The sequence below is a fragment of the Coptis chinensis genome, chromosome 2 (genome assembly GCF_015680905.1).
Source record: "Coptis chinensis isolate HL-2020 chromosome 2, ASM1568090v1, whole genome shotgun sequence".
Lineage (NCBI taxonomy): Eukaryota > Viridiplantae > Streptophyta > Magnoliopsida > Ranunculales > Ranunculaceae > Coptis > Coptis chinensis.
In genome coordinates, this window is record NC_141457.1 from 76,604,107 (window position 1) to 76,625,092 (window position 20,986).

The following is a 20,986-nucleotide window of genomic DNA, read 5'->3' on the forward strand; positions in this document are numbered from 1 at the left end:
TGCATTTTATCTATTGGCATTCGACAAGTCAAATTCAGCTTCCTCATTTCTCTAACAAGTAACAAGTAAACTCAAACTTTCGAATTTAGACAATTTTAATGAAAGGCAGTAACAGTTAGGCTTTCGAATTTGACTGTTTTTTTTTCTTAATTTCGTATTTCATCGGAAATAGGGAAATAGCAACTTTCCCCCCTCAATTCATGTAATTAATTGGGGTTTGATATATATTGAGATGATTGACACGTGGCACTCAACAATCTTAATAAATTTTCGATAACTTTTGGGGAAACATGTCCTAATTTCTTTTCCGCCAAAATACACTTATCAATGCAACCACTATAGACTTATGATAGACATACTTTATTTCTTATTATATCAGCAATTAACAACAATTAAATTTCATTCATTATTTCGATATTTTTCTGTTATTTTATGTGTCAAACTTAATTCACTCACACAATTAATTGCATTTAAACTATTTCACTTCCAATTTACGTTAGATTTACAGATAAGTATGAACCATTAAATTTTCTACCGACCCATTGATTTTCCCATTATTTTTTTTACTATTTAACACTGTGGAAACTACATTCACCGCATCCAACATACTCTTCTCTGTAAAAGGTAACCAAATACCTTCAACATAACAACATATCTCTAAATAATTTGTTCCTATTAATTTAGTAGTTTTAATACCACCTCCAGCCATCCCAACCATCCCAAATTATGACACCCCTCCTACAATCGACTATTCCGACGAAGAGAACTCGGACAAGTGGGATACCTACTCTACTGACGATTATACAGACGAAGAAGAAGAAGACGACTGGCTTCAGGATCCCTACTATGTTGGAGATATTCCTATGAAAAAGAAGAAGAAGGACAATGATGAGGAGGACGACGATGATGAGGGTGTTGATGACGAGCAAGACGAGGACGATGATGATGAAGAAGACTGATTTTGTCTGGTCTTATTTTGTTGTTTAGGTTTTATTTTCGTTAGTTCTGTTCTCTGTTCTTATGTTGTTTTGTTTTACCCTTGTTTTCTTCTGCACTTGTTGATACATTTTGCACTATAATATGTCTATTATCTTTCTCATTATTTGAACCATCAAACTTCACTTTCTAATCTCAACAATCAAACTTCACTTTCAACAATACAGTAAAAAATGGCGAAAACGATTTTGCCTTTTGTTGTATCTGGATGAAACTGTATGATTTGATCCAAATTGGCGAAACCGATCTTGGCCCTTTATTTTCAAGTTTTCATCTCAACATAATCGTGTGCTTGCTAATTACAACAAATCACATCATGTTGGGAACCGATAGAACTTACAAAACCAAATTTGCTGGTCCATGTGGTTCTTGTCTAGAAGTATGCGCAAGGACAAAATAGTCAAAAAAACCTTTGAAAAGTCAAAATGTGTAGACGTTGTCTAATTGAGAAGGAATTGACATTATCATGGTCTATTTGAGAAATTATCCTTGTTTTTAATTCAATTATTATTAACTAATAGATTTGTTAAAATAAAATGGAAAAATATAGAAATTATTAGTAACTGTATGATAGACCCGTGGGCCACTAGGGGCGCTGGTTGATTCTACCAGCAAAAGTGCTAGTGAAAAAATTCGGGGATTTTTTTTTTGTCCTCCAGAAAATGACAATGCCCATAGAGGGTTTAGGGATGTAGTCATTGAAACTATATTGGCAAAAATGAATGAATACAAGCCGCCCTGAGTTTTAGAGACTATCCACTGTAACTTGAGGAAAAAATTACACCACGGACCAATATCCTTTCTCTTTTTCTTTCAGGAGTCGCTGAAAAATTCAATGCGCTCCTTATACTGTAACAGTGAACAAATAGAACTTCAGTACAACAGCCAAGGCCAGCTGCAATAGAAAGATCCCCAACACAATCAAGAACCACCTTTCACCAGCAGACATGATATGTGCTTGGAGATTAAGGGCAACAGATGTTGCTGACATGAATCCTGCAACACCTGCAATCACCCATCTAAACTCTTCCACAGGAACAACGGACACGCACTGCATTCACATCCATATGCAATAGGTTATTACTATTATTAATAAAGATATTAAAATATAAAAGAAGCAAAAAAAAACGAAAGAGAAAGAGAAAACCATATGCAATACGAACTCAATAAAGCCATGAACAACACAAAACTATGCCGAAATTTTATAAACATGATGCAGGATATGAGACACCTAATCTGTTCAGACAAAATGACTAGTTGGGGACAAACATGACGCACTTTTAGCCTGCCTGCCAACCACTCCGTCCCCCCGCCCCCAAAGCAAGTGTCTTTTTACCTGTATGTTATGTTACTAGAGTTGTATGCCACCCCAGCCACCATTGAAGCAAATATTCATTAAAAGCAGTTTTCTCTGGTCTATATCTATCATAACCGTTCTGCAGATATTTCTGTAATCCACTATAAATAGATAGCAGTAACAGGTTTTCTAACATGATGAAATTTCCTCATAAACAGATATGTTCATGCTGTAATTTATTAAGGAAAAAAGCAAAGTGAAACTCTATGAACTTACCGAGGGAGGAATGAAGACAAAGAGAGAGTATCCATATAGGTACACCAGCTGAACCAGACCGGATGGTGCAGAGAAGTATTTAAGGATAACATACAAGCAAAGAGGAACAAAAGTGGCATAGCCATAAAACAAACCAGCCGACCATGTGATCATGTTAATGTCATAGTCCCAGTCTTTTTTCTGCAGCTTGTGTGCCACGTATGTGACAAAAGTGCCAATTGCAGCTGCTACAAAGATTAAGGTAGTGCGTATCCAGAATGGCCCATACCTGCTCAGTACATATGTACAAAATTTTATGGCATGCCCACAAACATCTATCTAACAAAACAAAACAGTTTCCTGGCTGGGATTGAGTTTCACGGAGTATAAATCGAAGGTCCACAATACGCTACGTGGATTAGAAATTAATTAGATTATTAATTGTAAAATTAAACAAAAAAACCCTTCGTTCTCCCCAAACTTCCTTCACCCCTCTCAATTCTACACTTTACGTCTCTCCCTCTTTTGCAAACAGAAAATAAAAATAAAATCAGCCATCGTTCTCTCTCTTCAAATTGAGTTCTCCCACAAATAATCAAACGTCTCAACCAAACTAAAAAGAGTAAGAGCCCATCTAAGGAAGATTAACAAGCCTTCAGTCAAGACAATTCAGGTAGGCATTTTTGTTTCTTAACATCCTTTTTTCTGCTTTGGCTAGAGAGTTGATCAATTTGTTGTTGCTGTAGAGTCCTGATGGTGATATAATAGATTGTGTTCTATAAACTGTAATACATATCGCTGTTGAGTTATTTATATGTGTTTTGTTTGGAGCAACAGATCTTCAACTTGATGCACAGGAAATTCCATCACAATGCTGATGGCTACATGGTTTCTCCAAAGAAAGGTACGAAGCAAATATGAAACTCACACTAACGTCATAGTTAATTCTTAATTCTTAATACTGCACATTTATATCCTTCACGTGATTATTTGGAGCGAGGGTGTAACTTTTGAATATTCATCAGCTAAGTAAGCCATTTTTGTTATCTGTTAAAGTAATCCAATGTATACAAATAGATGTTATATTGGTAAAAGAGAAATCTGAAATTCTCAAACTGAAATTTTCATTCTTTGTTCATTTTTTATTATCAGTTTTGTGCTTCATCTATGTGGGCGTTTTCCACATCAAGTTGAAGTGTTAAAGTAGGATATTCATAGCAACATAAATTCAATGGTAATTCTTTTGGGGGTTTTAAAATATTTTAACATTTGTCTTCCCATCTCTCTTAGTAATTCCCTTTCCGTGTAAGATTTTTTAGCTTGCTGCTTCATTGATTCAAGTTTCTGCAAGTTAATTGAAATGTGTGGTTTGACAATGGAAGTTCAGCGATGGAATAAATTGTAAGATCTTCATTGCCACGCACAAACATTGTTATTTATAGAGTTTTCATTGAACAACTGATTTATTGTATACACAAATATTTTTTTTCTTTCTTAATACTATCTATAGCTTCATTTTGTGAGTGTCCAAGTAATAGAGTGGCAGATTTTGAATTGCACCAAACTCTGAAAAATGTACAGAGCTTCCTAATGATTGGTATCTCCATCAACCAACCCTCTCTCCAAATTACCATTGATAAATGCTCTCCTTTTGCACGTTTTCTTTCTGCATCTTAGCAAAGATGGTCTTTTTTGAATTCACGTAAGTTCTCTTTCTGCTCTTTCTATCTCTTTTGGAAGTTTGAAGATTACTTGATTCTACTGATAAAAAACCACCGAGGGTCTTTCTACTCTTTTCTCTAACTCATCTCCTTTCATTCGCACTTGCTGATTAGCGCATTGCATGGCAAAGAAACATTCTTGCATTCATGATTATAGTTTCTCACCGTCTCCTTCGACGAAAAGAAAAAGTGTGTCTACTCTCCCTCTCTCTGTCACTTTCCTTGCGTGGGTAATCAAAACCTCACTGTTGTCTTATTTTTTCTTAGTCCAAGTTACTTAAAAAATGATTATATATTTTGCTAATTTGGAATTTGCAATTGATTAAGAAGGGTCCTGTTGTGATACCTTAACACCTTAATACATGAAATTAATCCAATCTAATTTAGTGTTCTCTTGAACCTGTAATATTTTAGTGCATGTGGCAAAGGTTGTAGCCGTTTGGTTGTATGCATAACTATCTTTCGTTTGAGCACTTGGTGCAAGTCATCAATCTTATTCACCCGGAATGTGTTCATATGAAATCTTAAGTTGTTTCACATGCTAATTGTATGCCACCTAATAAGAATTTTAGTCTTTCCAATTCTACGTTTAGTGTTATAGTTGGATTTTTCCTTCTTTGTGATTGAATTTGGATTTTGAATTTACTCATGCCAATTTCTTCAAAGCGTATGTGTAGAGATGTTAACTTTTGTGATGCACACGCTAGATGATGATGGCCGGATTTGAATGCAAATTCTTGAGGGTTTAAAGTTGTACCTATTTCTGTAGTTAGTTGATTCTTAAAATTTGGTATTGGTGCTAGGTTTGGAGTCATGGTTAATTAAGCGCTTTGAATTGAAGGGAAAATGATGTTAAGGGAGAAGGGGAGCTACCTAAACAATAATGAGTATCATAATGAAAAAAGTTATCACTGCCATTGGAATTCTCAAGCTAGACGTGGCTAAGGTTTATTAGAACATGGTTATAGTGCATTTAGGTTAAGGTCGAAGCTAAGCAAGCCATTTTTGTTATCTGTTAAAGTAATCCAATGTATACAAATAGAAGCCAAAGAACGAGTTTGTAGTTCGCTTTCTGCCATTCTATTTAGCCTAATAGAGTAATTTAGATGTGTGAACAATTTCTTTTAAGGTGACATGACTTTTGGCTGGCGAATGGTCAAAGTCTAACAGGCTAAGCACCGCAAGCGCATCTCTGCTTTGCATAAGTGCATACATAGTTACATACACGCCACAGAGAACAATGGCATCACAACCTTTCGACACCAATTTGTTTTCTCGACACTTAAATGTACAAAATAAAAGGACACTGGGTAGGCAAAAATAGTAGAATATATCCAAATTAGATTTTGATCACCCTCAATTACTCTAGAGAGTTGATCAATTTGTTGTTGCTGTAGAGTCCTGATGGCGATATAATAGATTGTGTTCTATCTCATCAACAACTAGCTTTTGATCACCCTCATCAACACGTGTGGGAACAATAAACCATATTTTTTCCCATAAACCCTTCAGTTCTCTATCTTCTAAAACACGATTAGGTATTAATTAGTGAAATTAAACCCAAAAAAGAGCCTTTCGTTTTCTCCAAACTTGCAAAAACCCTTCGCTCGGTCTGCGTTTCCTTTTTTTCACTTGAGAGTTTTTTCGTGGTTGCACTTATTACTTTAACAACTGAATTTTTTACTTCAACACGTGTAGTGTTAATCTTTGCTCCACAATTTGTAGGTTGAGTGCGAGATTACTGAATTAAGCTCTTGACTCAACCAATTTGGGTAACATTCCTTCCTTATAACTACACATTTTGTTTCTTGCAATCATTACTCTTAGGTGAGATTTGGATTTTCTTGCAAAATGTGAATGTGACCAGATAGGTTGTGGTTTATCCTTAATGATAAGTGTGCATAAGCAAATGGATACGTCAGTTTCCTAGAATCCTTATGGTAGAGGATTTGATGTACTAAAATTGATACGGTGTTCATTGTATGTTAAATGATAACATACAATGAATCCTCTACCATAACTGTATGTTAAATGAAAGGATAACATACAGTTAGAAAGCCAACCGATCTTGATTCCAAAGCATGGGGGCTTACTTTGGATATGGATGCATCAGAATGGAGTGCATCACGGCCATCTTTTGTACCCAAAATTGAGAGCCCTGATCAGGTGTACTTTCGATTTAGCTAGAGTACGCTCAGTCCTTTTGTTAGGTGGTGGGAACCCCTCATGTAACATGTTAACGATTCTTCACCATGTAACCTTATATTTATATTAATATATTCACATTTTGCCTGCAAAAAAAAAATGAATCCTTTCAGCGTCAATAATTCATGTTGGTCAAGAGCTAATTATACACTGAGCCTTTTTGGATTGTCTTAGGAGTTGAAATTGGATGGATGGAATCTAAGTGTAGTACTGTGTGTATATTATTTTTTATTATTATTACCTTTTTGGTCATTTTTCTGATTTTGACCTCTTTATTTTGTGCAAAAAAAACTTTATGGTTATTTGTGGAATTTTAAAACTTTGCATATGTACACATACTTCAACGTTGGAACTTTTGCTAGCATTATGCTTGGTGCAATGATGCTGCGTGTAGAAAATGCTCTCTATATGACTTCTTGATTTAGTATATTTCTTACTGTTTATTTGGTCTTACTACCTTTATTTGATTCTTGAAGTGTAATGCCAATGCCCCTTTCGCTCATGAAATTATTTACGTTGCTTGGTGAATCATTTCTTTTACAATGAATTACCAAGCGCCAATCAAATATCAGTCGCCCACTTCGGCTCCTCTTCTTCTCCATATATTGTTTATAATAGCTCAATTAAACAAAAAAAAAAACCTTTAACTCTTCGCTTCTTCGCCTTCTCTAGACTGCTTCTTCCAATGTATATTCTTTCTCATGCCTGAAAGATTCAAGTCGTTGTCCTCTTCCCTTAAGCTTGCGCCCCGATAGTTCTTCATAAATTGTGTCGCATGGTGAGCAAACTCCACTTTCTGATCTTATATTTGGTTTTTTCCTATCTTAGATCGGTTGGACTACCCTACTCCAACTGAGAAGCTTTCACGAAATCAAAGGTTTGTACACTCTTTCTTATGTATGTGGGAAATTGATTAACCACCTTCCTAACCATGAACTATGGTACACTCATTGATTTATTCTATTTGCAGCTATCGTTTCTCCCAACAGATTTTATAAGGGTTCGTTTATACTAATTCCATCGTTTACTATTTCATGAAAAAAAAAAAAAAAAAAAAGAAGCAATTGGTGTCACAGCACACATACGTGGTGATAATATGCCTACAGTTGATTTTTTTTTTTGTTTGTTGATCATGCCGCTTCCTACAACGTGCTTCTCCATTTATAGTCACGCCTGCAACATTTGATTAGAGGTGTACAAGTTTTGTGGTCAGACGTCTTATCTTTCTTTCTTTCTTTTATTATTATTATTATTTTTATCATTATATTTTAATTGACAGTTTACAATTCCTTTTCACTATAGATTGGTCACCTGTGTCTGTCTCTAAGAACGTACACTATTTAAAACCCTTAGTAACCTCAAGTAATTTTAACATTACATATCAAATCAAAGTTTTCTAATTGGGATTAGGGTCTGTTTGTATATGTAGTTTTGGTATTTGATATTTGCATTGCCTATTGTTTTCGGTCGTCGTACCACACCATGCAAAAAAACGAACGCACCGTTCTTTACCTGTACCGTACTTTAACTCTTCGCGTCTTCGCCGTCTCTAGACTGCTTCTTCCAATGTATATTCTTTCTCATGTCTAAAAGATTCAAGTCGTTGTCTTCTTCCCTTAAGCTTGTGCCACGATAGTTCTTCATAAATAGTGTCGCCTGGTAAGCAAACTCCACTTTCTGATCTTATATTTGTTTTTCCCTATCTCATATCGATTAGACTACCCAACTCCAACTAAGAAGCTTTCGCGAAATCAAAGGTTTGTACACTCTTTCTTATGTATGTGGGAAATTGATTAACCACCTTCCTAACCATGCACTATGGTACACTCATTGATTTATTCTATTTGTAGCTATCGTTTCTCCCTACAGATTTTATAAGGGTTTGTTTATACCAATTCCACCATTTACTATTTCCTGATAAAAATAAATAAATAAATAAATTGGAAGCAATTGGTGTCACAGCACACATACGTAGTGATAATATGCCTACCGTTGATTTTTTTTGTTTGTTGATCCTGTCGCTTCCTACAGCGTGCTTCTTCCATTTATAGTCATGCCTGCAACATTTGATTAGAGGTGTACAGGCTTTGTGGTCGGACGTTTTATCTTTCTTTCTTTCTTTTATTATTATTATTTTTTAATCGTTAAATTTTAATTGACAGTGAACGCAATTCCTTTTCGCTATAGATTGGTTACCTGTGGCTGTCTCTAAGAATGTACACTATTTAAAATCCTTAGTAACCTCAAGTAATTTAAACATTACATATCAAATCAGAGCTTTCTAATTAAAGTTAGGGTCTGTTTGTATATGTAGTTTTGGTATTTGATATTTGCATTGCCTATTGTTTTCGGTCGCCGTACCACACCATGCAAAGAAACGAACGCACCGTTCTTTACCTGTACCGTGCTTTAACTAGACGAAGGAAAGTATTATACTATTTTTTTAAAATCTCTGCTCTTTTTCAGACAACATCTTTTTAGATGTCCTTTTCATTTTATTCTTGTACTACTTAAGGGCTTTGGTCAATTTTTTATTCTTTCTTTCTTTGTTATTATCTTTTCTCTTTTCACTTTTTGGTTCATTGGCGTTCATTCTTATTTTGTGTCTCCTTACATATGTACGCTAGATCGCTTGGAATCGCACGCGGTCGTAAAAGTCAAGGAGTCCCTTTGGGTGTGTCTAGATCGATTAGAAGCGCACACAGTCATAAAAGTCTAGGAGTGCCTTTGAGTGTGTTTTTCCCCCTAGATTTGTTGTGTTCATACGACTTTGTTTCTAAGCGTGTTTTGCGGTTGTCATTATATTTTCCTATTTAGTGCATCGTCAAGTTCTCTCGGGAGACTATGCACAGCAAAATTCGATCTCAGCTGCCCAAAGAAGTTGAGAAGAATAACATTGTTATCAAACCCTTCTAAATGTAATGACTTCTTTTTTGCTTTGGCTCTGTTTTTGCTTTTACCGACCATGACTTTTCTTGATACACTTTAATTCATACGTTCTGTCTTTACATTTATGACATTTTGTTTGACCCTGGTGCCACCGGGGATTCTTTACTTCTTGGTTGGTGGTTACTACAGATCGGTTTCTTCTGCTATTTTTTTTTAGAATTTGGTCCTTCGGCTGGTGGCACCACATTTCTCTGTTTGTTGTTACCACATTTCTAACTTTGTTGACAGATTCGTCTCCATTACATTTCGATGGTGCTGATAGTTTAGGATGACTTTGGTTTCTTTCTCCTCACCTTTTTATTTAACTTCTTTACTTTTTTGTCAGTTGTGGTTAGATTTTATTCTTGCTTTTGTGACTTCTCAGAAAAACATGTAGGACCCGACTGAAGGGCACAAGGTTCTTGAAATCAAGGTATCACATAGACGGTGCAATTTTAGACCCTTGCTTTGTTATTAGTTCTAACAAATAAATTCTTTTAATGCGTTTTTGAGGTTGTCCTTGCATTTTCACTGTGAAGGGGGGTGTGGAGATCTACCGGGCGACAATACGTAACCAAATTCGAAGTCGAATTGTCAAAGAAGTTGAGGTATGTGTGTAATTCTTATCTCCGCAATTGTCAAGTGTTGTCCGATGCTAGCTTATCTAATCTCCATTACTAACTCAACCAATAAACTGCCTGCTTTCTTTATTTTTGCCGGTAGTCAGGCTCACAAGTTCGTCGATCCGGGGCGTGGGCGCAGCTTCGCACTGAAGCTGTTAATGAAATGAAAGTGTGTTTATATTTTCGAGCATGATATATTTTGATTTTTTGCTTATTCCCCGCACATGTATTCATTTAGTTTTCTTTTTCCCACCGTAAACTGTACAAGCACAACACCCAATGGTTGGGGAGAACTTGCTACCTTAACCTATTAATTAACCCATTCTGTGTGTGGCTTCCTCCCCGACTTTTAAACAACCAAAAAAACATTTGATCATTGTGTCGTTGTTAATACAATGTCTTATTACGACTATAGCATCTCTAATTTCGATCATAGCGTGCCGTTTGAACTGTGCTAATTTCGATTGATTACTGTTCAAAGCCCGTTGCAAGCTCCAACGAAATGCCACGAGTGTAGCTCCAACACCAACTTGCTCCAAGATCTGCTCCTCCTCTGCTTTCTCGCCGCACCATCGCACAACATGCTCGGAGGGAAAGAGAGCGCCTTTCATCTTCATCCACATCTAAGGGAATGCAACTACCATCTAAAGATATTCGCATCCATTTGAGCCCAACTGTGACACCTAACCGAAAGACACTAGCGCGCCGTGTCCGAAGCAACAGAGACAAAATGGCCCGCCTTCTTAGCTCAACTTTAATTAAGCGCGGCTGTGTGCCACCATCAACTCATCGGCCCCATTGCTAAGCACTTGTCGTTGAGGGTTCCCCATCAGCGCAAAATGGAAATAAAAAAAATGGGAAGGACATCGTTTATGATTTGGCTCCGCAACCACGGCATTACACAATCACGTATTTGGTTGGGTCATCATCTAAAGGGGCACACGAGAGAATGAAGTTCTTTTCCGAGAACAAATTAAAGATGTTAGCACCTTTGATCCACCCATGTGTGTTAGTAAAAAAAGATCATCCTCCTTAAAATTCTTCAAGTACGTATTTTCTCTTCCATTCGGATTGCCCCCTCAAAGCTTTATGTTACTTTGGAGAAAACTTATGCACTAAATACTTTTTCGTGTATAGTACCCCGTCTGAGCGATGCAACGAAAGAGCCAATTATACCGCTAGAGATGCGTTCGGGGTTGAAATGAGGAATTCATTTGATTCAGTCTGCCTAAGCGAAGGCGTTGCAACAAATCTCCTTGCGAAACCGTTGACTGATTTGCCAGAAGGATGCCATTATCTGGGACGGATGGATGTGTGTTGCCCACATTGTTCAGCTCTTCACTGGATGGCTGAGAAATTGACACATTCATCCAAAAAAACCCTAAATTTGGGATGTGTTGTTTACAAGGGAAAGTCAAGTTGCCCTTGCTATCGCCATTGCCACCTGCTCTCCACTCACTATATGAAGGAAATGATAGACACGCAGTGTCATTCCGTGAGCACATTCATGCATATAATGCATGTAATGCTTTTACAAGCCTTGGTGTGGATCAGGACCAACGCGTATTGAGTGGACGTGGCCCATAATCATTTGTCATCCATAGAGAACTCTACCACAGAGTCGGGTCACTCCTTCCATCTCTAGGCAGGGATCTCGTCTATTCACAACTTTACTTTTATGATGGAAACGAGGCTTTGAATCACCGTCTTCGTAGGAACCCTCAACTATCAAAGGATGTTTTGAGCATCATTCAGGACACTCTTATCCAAAACAACAACTTTTACAGGTTGTATATGAATGCTTTTGAGATTTTGAATACAAGTGATTCTCCAAATAACAATGTCCTGGCCCGACTGCATTATAGCTCTGGGAGTGACCAGCGTCGCTTCAACCTTCCATCCACAATAGAGATAGCTGTGATTTTGCCAGTAGAGGGGAGTACGTTTGATAGCATGCGAGATATTGTTCTTCGCTTGCGAGAAGGTGGGTTAGAAAGGATCAGCGAGTGTAACCCCGCGTATTCGCCCCTCCATTATGTTCTTCTCTTTCCGCGAGGGGATCTTGGTTGGTCTCCTGACCTGCGTCAGTGGAACGTCGTTAACAATTGTCCCACCGATGCGCGTTTGACACAAGCGCAATACTATGCCTATCGTATGTTTGATCGCGCATCAGAGTATTCCCCTATTTTGAACGCGGGCACCCTAGGCCAACAATTTTTAGTCGATGCTTGGGCTGCAACAGACCAGAACCGCGTGCGTTTTCTCAGAGATCGACAAGCTCAGATTTGTGCAGAGTTATACCAGGGATTAATAGATATTGCAGCACAGGGCCTGCATCCAAGCCAAGTTGGGCAGCGTGTTATCCTGCCATCATCTTATACAGGCAGTCCAAGGCATATGTACGAAATTTACCAAGATTCAATGGCCATCACACGCTACCATAAACATCCGGATGTTTTTCTTACAAAGAATCGCGAATCGAATTGGCCCGAAGTTCTAACGGAGCTTAAAAAACATCAAAAATCGAATGATAAACCAACGATAGTGGCGCGTGTTTTTGAGATGAAGCGTAGAGTAATAATGGATGAAATCACCAAGAAACACATTTTCGGTCGTGCGGTCACACATGTTTACACCATTGAATTCCAAAAGCGTGGCCTTCCACATATGCACGCTCTCATATTCCTACAACACGAAGACAAGATTCGTACCACTGAACAAGTCGATCGAATTGTTTCTGCTGAGATTCCAAATCCTGATACTCAACTTGCTCTCTTTCAAACAGTTATGAAATGTATGATTCATGGTCCGTGTGGTTCTGAATATCCAAAAGTGCCCGACATGCAAGATGGTCGTTGCAAGTTCCAATACCCGTGGGAATTTGCTGAGAAAACAACGATGGATCAAGAAGGATACCCGCTTTATATGCGTCGCAACACCGGCATAGAGTACAAGCGCAAGAAACATAAAGTGACCAACCAAAATGTAGCTCCATATAATCCGTACCTATCTGAGTTGTTTGATTGCCACATTAATGTTGAAATGTGTGCATCAGTTCGGGCAGTCAAATATATCCATAAATACATTTACAAGGGTTTTGACAAAACAACCATGGTGTTAACTGGAGCAAATGATGAGATATAACAATACATCGACGCGAGGTATATCGGCCCATAGGAAGCTGTCTGGCGGCTTCTAGAGTTTAACATGCACCAAGAGGTACCCAACGTTGTTCGCTTAGCAATACATTTGCCTGGGATGCATCGGGTTCTGTACGACCCAACTGAACCACTGGATGAAATTCTCACTCGAGCTGAACATCAACAATCAACTCTAACCGCATTCTTTAAATGTTGTGCTGAAAATCCAAAAGCCTGAGAGTTCACTTATCCAGAGATGCCTGGAGCCTTCGTTTACAGCAGGGGTTTTAAAAAATGGACACTTAGGAGTTGAGATAGTTGTTTCGCTATTGGCCAAATGTTTTTTGAAAAACCTAATGTCGGGGAGCGTTTTTATCTACGCATGCTGCTAACCGTTGTTAAAGGGCCCACATCATTCGCATCACTTAAATTGGTGGACGGTGTTCCATACAGTACGTTTAAGGAAGCATGTATTGCACGAGGGCTATTGGAAGATAACCAAGAGTGGAGCCAATGTTTGCAGGAGGCATCTTGCATATGGACTGGGTATCAGCTGCGCCGATTGTTCAGCATTATCCTAACAGAGTGCTCTCTAACGCATCCGGAAGTATTGTGGAACAGATTTGCCGTTAATATATGTGATGACCTTCAGCACAGGATGAAAACTAAGTTTCTTATAGGGAATCCATCTGAGGCCTGAGTTACAGACTACGATTTGTTTTTGTTGGAACAGCTGCTACAAGAAAGTGGGAAGAATCTATCGCATTTCCTTGACATGCCCCTACCAAAGGAAGATTGGAGACGTGTTGTTGGAAACAGACTCATTTGGGAGCATCAGCAGCTAAACCATCAGGGCTTACAAGAATCAACTGATGCTAATATTAGTCGTCTCAATAAAGAGCAACGCAATGCTTTTAATGCGGTGACAAAATCCGTACACAATGCTCAAGGGAAGATTTTTTTCTTGAATGGAGCTGCGGGCACAGGGAAGACATTCCTGTACAATACGATTGCAGCGTCATGTCGTTGTATTGGTAATATCGTTATAATGGTGGCTTCCTCTGGAATTGCATCTTTGCTATTGTCTGGGGGCCACACTGCTCACTCGACATTTAGTTTGCCCTTAAACGTCTTCAACTACACCATGTGTGGGTTTGGCAAAGATTCATTGCAGGCCGGACTTTTCAGAGAGGCAAAACTTATTATTTGAGATGAAGTCCCCATGCAACATAGATACTGCGTTGAAGCTGTTGATCGGTCGCTTCAAGATATCCATGAAAACAAAAAAAAATTCGGTGGCATAACAGTTATTCTAGGAGGGGATTTCCGGCAAACATTGCCCATTATACCAAAAGGGGTCCTTGAAGATTTTGTTGCTGCATCTTTGCGTAGGTCTCAACTCTGGAGGCATGTGGAAATTTTGCATCTATTTCAAAACATGCACCTGGACATGTCGGATGTAGACAACATTGACTTTGGAACCTATCTTACCGAGGTAAATACTTATGACAACATTGCCTTTGAAATGTTGCTGCCGCAAATACTTAACATTGAACTAAGCACTTTACTTTTAAGTGATCGTGTAGATAGGCACAAATCCAGAAGAAACAGTTGAGCTGCCATCAGGTATACAAAACTGTACAGATCTCAGACACGTAATTCTCTCTGTATACCCTGAGTTGGACGAGGAGGGCACGTCTACACCAGAATTCCTAAGAGAACGTACTATTCTAGCTGCAAGGAACGATGATGTCAAGGATATTAATGACATGGCCTTGCGTTTGTTTCCTGGTGAAGTTCTCGAATATTTGGCTGCAGATAAAGCTGTTGATACTGATTGTAAATCTACGTCCACAAAAAAAAGGAAAACAACCAACTCAACTCCAGATGTTGCTGACTCTCAATCAAATGAAAGGAAAAACCGTGATAAGTCTCCTACACCTGTTGGCGACTATCCAACTGAGTTCCTTAACTTGCTTGACCCATCCAGTTTACCTCCTTTCAGGCTCAAGTTGAAACTTGGGTGCCCAATTATGTTGCTCAGAAACATTGGTCCCAAAGCTGGCCTTTGCAATGGAACACGCCTGATTATTCTCCAATGTGCCCCTAAAGTGATTGAAGCAATCATTATAACCAGGGAACACGCAGGCGAGCCAGCACTTCTACCTAGGATCTCTTTGACCCCTTCATCTACAGAGCTAGCCGTCCCAATGACACGCCACCAGTTTCCAGTTAGACTTGCGTACGGTATGACAATAAATAAATCCCAAGGGCAGTCAGTGAAGTATGTTGGGATAGATTTACGAACTCCTACATTCAGCCATGGATAATTATACGTGGCACTCTCCAGGTGCACATCTTCGAAGAGAATTAGTGTAGTCTTTCCACCAAACTTTTCTAGATATACCACCAATATCGTGTACCCAGAAGTTCTATTGTAATGAACTTATGCTAAATTGTCTTCGATTATTCTAGAAGTTGTTATTTATGTTGAAGTTGGTTTCCCCTTCCTCATCCCACTTCTCACATTTTGCTTATTAGGGAAAGCATCTTTGTAATCTGCATAGTGCATCAAGTTACTAAATAATGACAACTTCAGTAGTTCTATGTCTTTTTCCTTGCTTGCTTTGGAGCCCTACAAAATTATCCGATCAGTTATTAGGCATAACACATAAATCAGGTTTCAGGTATGATGTTTTTTTTTGTCATTTTAGTTTTATAAGAAACTATTAATAACACCGTTAAATGATAGAGAAATATGTCTTGGTATTGTTCATGATCGAGTGGTTTTCACATTGTTCAATTGTAGATGCCATTCAAGAAATATATTATACCACATCTTTTCACATACCACATATCAACTAACACTCAAAATTTTCCACATATCAATGTATGTGAATTGCCAATACAGGCGCTTTAGCTTATTAGGAGATAAGTCATGAGTTGTAGTATGGCCCATTGACCTATATGCTATGTGGGTGGGTTAATAGGTTTTGATGATAGATTATTCTATATAGATTTTTGCACTGTTATGTACAATATATAATGTTATCATTTGCAAAACCTGTCGGTGATTGCTGTATAGTAACCTGCAAAGCATTTATCTAAATGGTATGAACAATGCTTCATTCCCATGAAGCCTCCTTATATAGAGGGCATTTCTTCCATACTACTGCTCAACCCTTTTGATTTATGGTCTATATTTAAATTATGCAAGACTATATTCTAATCTCTAGCATATACTAAGTTGACTTTAGATACTGCTTTTGATAGGAAGCATGGTTGTGCAGTAGCTACAACAAGAGCTGCGCTTAAGGAAAATTTGGGGCGCACAATATGTGGAACAAGCTGACCTCATTGCTGCTGAAGTAGCAGTTATCTTAGCTGTTCCAAGGAAAGATGGTAATTTTCTTTTTTAGGCTGCCATCCAATCTTTCCACTTATTTTTGAAACTTTGAGAGTTGAACATGCGGCCAAAACAATTAGACCCAAAAATAGGCTTCCAAAAATAACACTTTTTGAAAAAGTTAAAGTATTAGATGACCATCAAGATGGTTTCATATTTCAAGGTCTCAGGCCACTAGCAGCTCCTGTTGCGTTATTGAAAGCTGCAAGAGGAAAGAGATCACTTCAAGAAAGGAAAGCTTTGAAGGAAGAAATAAGAGATCGCGGTACGGGGCGGGCGAAGGAATGGTACAATGATGATTCAGATGAAGAATCTACACGGCCAACAATAATTGAGCCGCCCTTGCCAAATCTTATGAAGGAGGACGAACATTACCAACTTATAATAGACCTATGCAAAGCATTGGCATCCTTGGGGCGGTACTTAGAAACATTCAAAGTTATTAAAGATACACGAAAAGTGGCATCTAATACACCATCGACTGAGAAGAAAGAGGAGCTTGAGATACTTGAAACTCAAATAGCATCTATTGCCACTGATGAAACCGATGTGCATCCAGAGGCAGAGGCCACTATTCAGAGAAATCCCAAATGTATTAGTGCCTGGAACTACTATTACAAAGTTAAGTTGAAGAGTGACTTGAAAAATCATTCTCTAAGTTTTTGAATATAATGATGCGTTCAGATCCAGAGTGTGTGTGGCACCAATAGTCATTTTAGGGCATCGGTTTACATTGATCGAGCAGCATCAGGTAGCTGCAATCAGTATCTGGAAGCCTATAAACTATCAGGTCTCTAAATACGCATGCTACCTCCTTAGTTTGGGATATGGGGCCTATATGTTTAAATGATTTGTAGGTAATGAGTTCCTAAATGGGTGAATCTCTGAAGATTTTCATTGTCTATTTTCAAATTTCTCGGAAAGCCTCAAATCGTAATTTGATTTTCTTGAGAAGAATACTGCAGGTACTTTTTCAGATTAAGCGCGTGGATTAGATTTGGTTGTTTTTTTCAGATTAAGCATCTCTGAACTTTGTACACGTTCTGATGTTATTCTGCATTATTTTGTTCTTCTTTTTTGTAGGTAATGAGTTCCTAAATGGGTGAATCTCTGAAGATTTTCATTGTCTATTTTCAGATTTCTTGGAAAGCCTAAAATCGTAATTTGATCTTCTTGAGAAGAATACTGCAGGTACTTTTTCAGATTAAGCGCATGGATTAAATTTAATACATTTTTTCAGATTAAGCATATCTGAACTTTGTACACGTTCTGATGTTATTCTGCATTGAAGGCCATTGGTAGATTCACACTTTTTGCTAGCTAGAACGTTTTTTATTTGAAAATCACATTCCAGAATTTTATTTTTAATCAATTTTTGTTGCCCCTGATTGTTTCCCAGATTTCCAGAGGAGATGAACTCATGAAGGAAATATGAGGCCGGTTTCTTTTCTATTTGTTCTTGGTTCATGTGACCAAATGCTATGCTGCCTTTTTTTTCATGGATTCATATGTCATTTTTTTTATAGGTGATATGGGAATCGAGTTATAACAAAAAAAAAAGGGAAGTTGCAATAAGGTGACCAACGAAGAAGATGATTTTGTGTAGACTATGTCTGAGAGATTATATCCGTTTTGCTGCAGTTTGTCATGCATGGAGGTCCATTGCAGTAGAGCACATACACTACCTTCATGGACTCAATCGACTTCCTTGGTTAATGATCTCTCGCGATGAAACCACACAAACTGGAATGTTCTTAAGTCTCTCAGAAGGTACAATCTATAATCTTAAGCTGCCAAAGTTAGCAAGTCGGAGTTTCTGCTGTGGATCAGCCCAAGGCTATTTGAGAATGGCAAATCACAATGGTAACTTCCTATTTGATCCTTTTTCGGACGCCGATCGTCTTCCACCACAATTAAGAAAATTAATTGTACATAAGAACTCTACAAAGATTGATTTGGAGGAAAATTAAGAAGGCCCATTACACGCGATTCATCAAGCAGTAACCATGAGGTTAGTACATAAGAACTCAAGACATAAGAAGAATCTTTCCTGAAATCAATTTTTCGGTTATAATATGGAGGTATCTCAGAATCATCTCAAAACTATATATCCCCCTTTGTTGCCTTGATCCCCATCAATGTCTTCTTTCAGGTGAGTATTGTGGGAGATTTTACAGAGGATGAAATTGAATCTTGCATTCTGGATTATCTAGGGACAATTACCGCGAGGAGAAGTGCTGAGCAAGTGCATGGATTCGATCCAATCATGTTTCGACCTTCACCATCTGATCTTCAGTCTCAACAAGTAAGAAACTGGAGCTACTATAATTAATATTTATTAGCATTAATTATCAAAAAAAAAAAATTATTAGCATCATTGTCATATTCTGAATCTCTAAAGAAGCATGGTTGTCATGTGTTCAAGTAAAACTATATTAATGTTAATGAAGAATAAATTTTGGAAAAAAAAAGAGTATGGCCTTTGATTGATTTCAGCCTTCTCTCACGCATCTTTATATAGGAAAATAGTAAGGTTTACATGATAGAAACATAAAAACGTTTGGGTCGTGGGGACCCTTTGGTGGGAAATGTCCCAATTGTCCCGTAGAACTACCAATTACCTTGATGAATCTTTAGTGTCATTGAAGGTGTTCATTAGGGGCTGTCACACAAAGTTAGACTAGATTGTTGGTCAAATCTTACTCAGTAGAAGCACCCAAAAGAATTGGAATTTTTTTTGAGAAAGATCGTCATTGTGAATAAGAGGTACATTGCGTTCTTAGAAGTGTTATTAGATTATCACATAATGGCTTTTTATGAAATTTGTTTGAAATGGAGTTGTCAATCCCTTATTGGTTATCATTGCAACTTCCCTTATTGCAACTATGTGATCATGTATGTATTATGTATGGTAACAGTGCAAAAACTGTGGCAATTTGAATCCATATCAAGTTGTGACCGACTATGACGTGACATTGTAACGTAACAAAAAAAAGTTAAGAACGCAATTCAAATATCATGAATTGTTAGTAATCATCAGATTTTAGCTTTTCCTGTTATTTGAGGATTTGTGATCTATGCAGTGGATCAAGTTGTGTAGGTAAACATGCATGTTCGTTCTTTCCTAGAAACTTTAGTGTGGGTCAAGTCTCTCTTTATGCCCTCTATTCTCCGTGGGAATCTTTTCCACATATGGACGCATTGAAACCGTGTTTCTGAGTTCCATGTTGGTCACCACCAAGGATGATATCCAATTTAATGATCCAAGAAGCAGACAATGTGAAAACAGCAATTGTAGGACACTTAAAACAATTGTTTATTGAACTTAAACTGTCTATGTAGCTGTATGCGCCTACAACCATGTTTAGGTGATAAGGGACGCTGTAATTGTGGAAGGTATCCATGAGGAGATAGGAGTCCCGCATGAGGTTTTAATACAAAGGTTTTCCTTCTTCTTTTCTTTTTTGTTTAGCCGAGGTTACCGATTGTTAATTAGTTAATTGTTGTAAGAAAAACTTTTAAATTGTGCCTCCTGAATGGATTTTGCCTCGGGTACGGTGTTTTCTTATTCATTTGGGTATTTTAAATCTCACGTTTGTTCTTTCCCTTTTTTAAAACAGGTATGCGTCCAGGAGTTTCTATGGTTCGATTATTTTTTGTTCTTTTATAGAGTTATGGAAAGAAGTCGCACAAGGATCCTTACAGAAATGCTTCCTTCAACAGTGCCGCTAACTTTGGGGTATTAGCTAACAATGTTCCAGTGTGGACGCTGACTGTGGTGATCAAGCATTCGGTTTCACATGTGCTTTGTAATGTGTAATAAAAATTGCCTGCGAGCAAAGTTGCAGTGTTTTCTTAAACTTGCTCAGTTCTCATGTACATGTTTTGTTCTTCACTTCTAAGAATGTCTTCAAGAATGCGTGAAACCTTTTAGACCCTCAACAATTGTAATTCTATTGACGTTCTTATAAAGCACCTGCTTTGGGCATGTTTGAGATGCCTTCTTTTGGTAAATAACATATACACCAACAGCTTTCTAATTAATTGGTTTCCAGCATAATTTATAGGTAGGTTACAAAATCTGGCACACACAGACCATTTTATTAGTTGCGTTGACAATGTTCAGGCACACATTCACCAAAATGTTGGTGTCTTTATACTATTTCTTAAGTTTTCAGTTCGCACCTTCAACACAATTTTAATGGATTTAAACTACTTCGCATGTTTTCAGTACCTACTCTCTTTCTGCGCATTCTTCTCTCACTGACAAGCACCCGATAACTCAAGACTATTTATTAGGTAATTAAAACCTTTCGCTCAGCTGCGTAGTATTTAGAGAATGCACACGCATTTGTTCTTCTGTCCAGATTGGTTTGCTTCTGATTTGCAACGTCGACTTCCCATGTTACAGACAC

General features: G+C 37.8%; 2 protein-coding genes and 1 long non-coding RNA gene across 26 annotated transcripts; 2 read left to right on the forward strand and 1 right to left on the reverse strand.

Moving 5' to 3' along the window:
* Positions 1 to 1,686: 1,686 nt before the first annotated feature.
* On the reverse strand, positions 1,687 to 2,832 carry LOC147517922 (uncharacterized). Its single transcript, XM_086594711.1, has 3 exons — positions 2,570 to 2,832; positions 1,929 to 2,047; positions 1,687 to 1,845 (listed from the first exon to the last, which is right to left on the reverse strand). The coding sequence occupies exons 1-3, from the start codon at positions 2,720 to 2,722 to the stop codon at positions 1,749 to 1,751; spliced, it is 369 nt and encodes a 122-aa protein (XP_086450837.1). The 5' UTR covers positions 2,723 to 2,832; the 3' UTR covers positions 1,687 to 1,748.
* A 92-nt stretch (positions 2,833 to 2,924) lies between these two features.
* LOC147517923 (uncharacterized) lies at positions 2,925 to 17,762 on the forward strand. Of its 22 annotated transcripts, none has more exons than XR_015211618.1 (7): positions 2,925 to 3,221; positions 3,386 to 3,452; positions 9,800 to 9,835; positions 9,942 to 10,010; positions 10,126 to 10,194; positions 16,439 to 16,567; positions 17,709 to 17,762. It is a non-coding gene; the product is annotated as an uncharacterized LOC147517923 (long non-coding RNA). The 22 variants fall into 22 exon arrangements; XR_015211617.1 differs by having other exon boundaries at positions 17,655 to 17,756; XR_015211616.1 differs by lacking the exon at positions 17,709 to 17,762 and adding an exon at positions 16,735 to 16,832.
* Positions 17,763 to 17,973: 211 nt separating this feature from the next.
* LOC147517924 (stromal processing peptidase, chloroplastic-like) lies at positions 17,974 to 20,615 on the forward strand. 3 transcript variants are annotated; one of them, XR_015213964.1, is made up of 3 exons: positions 17,974 to 18,582; positions 18,724 to 18,876; positions 20,192 to 20,615. XR_015213964.1 is itself a non-coding variant. In XM_086594713.1 (3 exons), the coding sequence occupies exons 1-3, from the start codon at positions 18,647 to 18,649 to the stop codon at positions 20,315 to 20,317; spliced, it is 285 nt and encodes a 94-aa protein (XP_086450839.1). In that variant the 5' UTR covers positions 18,525 to 18,646; the 3' UTR covers positions 20,318 to 20,615. The 3 variants fall into 3 exon arrangements, 2 of the variants coding, with proteins under 2 accessions (XP_086450839.1, XP_086450838.1); XM_086594713.1 differs by having other exon boundaries at positions 18,525 to 18,652; XM_086594712.1 differs by having other exon boundaries at positions 18,525 to 18,652; positions 20,242 to 20,615.
* Positions 20,616 to 20,986: the final 371 nt, after the last annotated feature.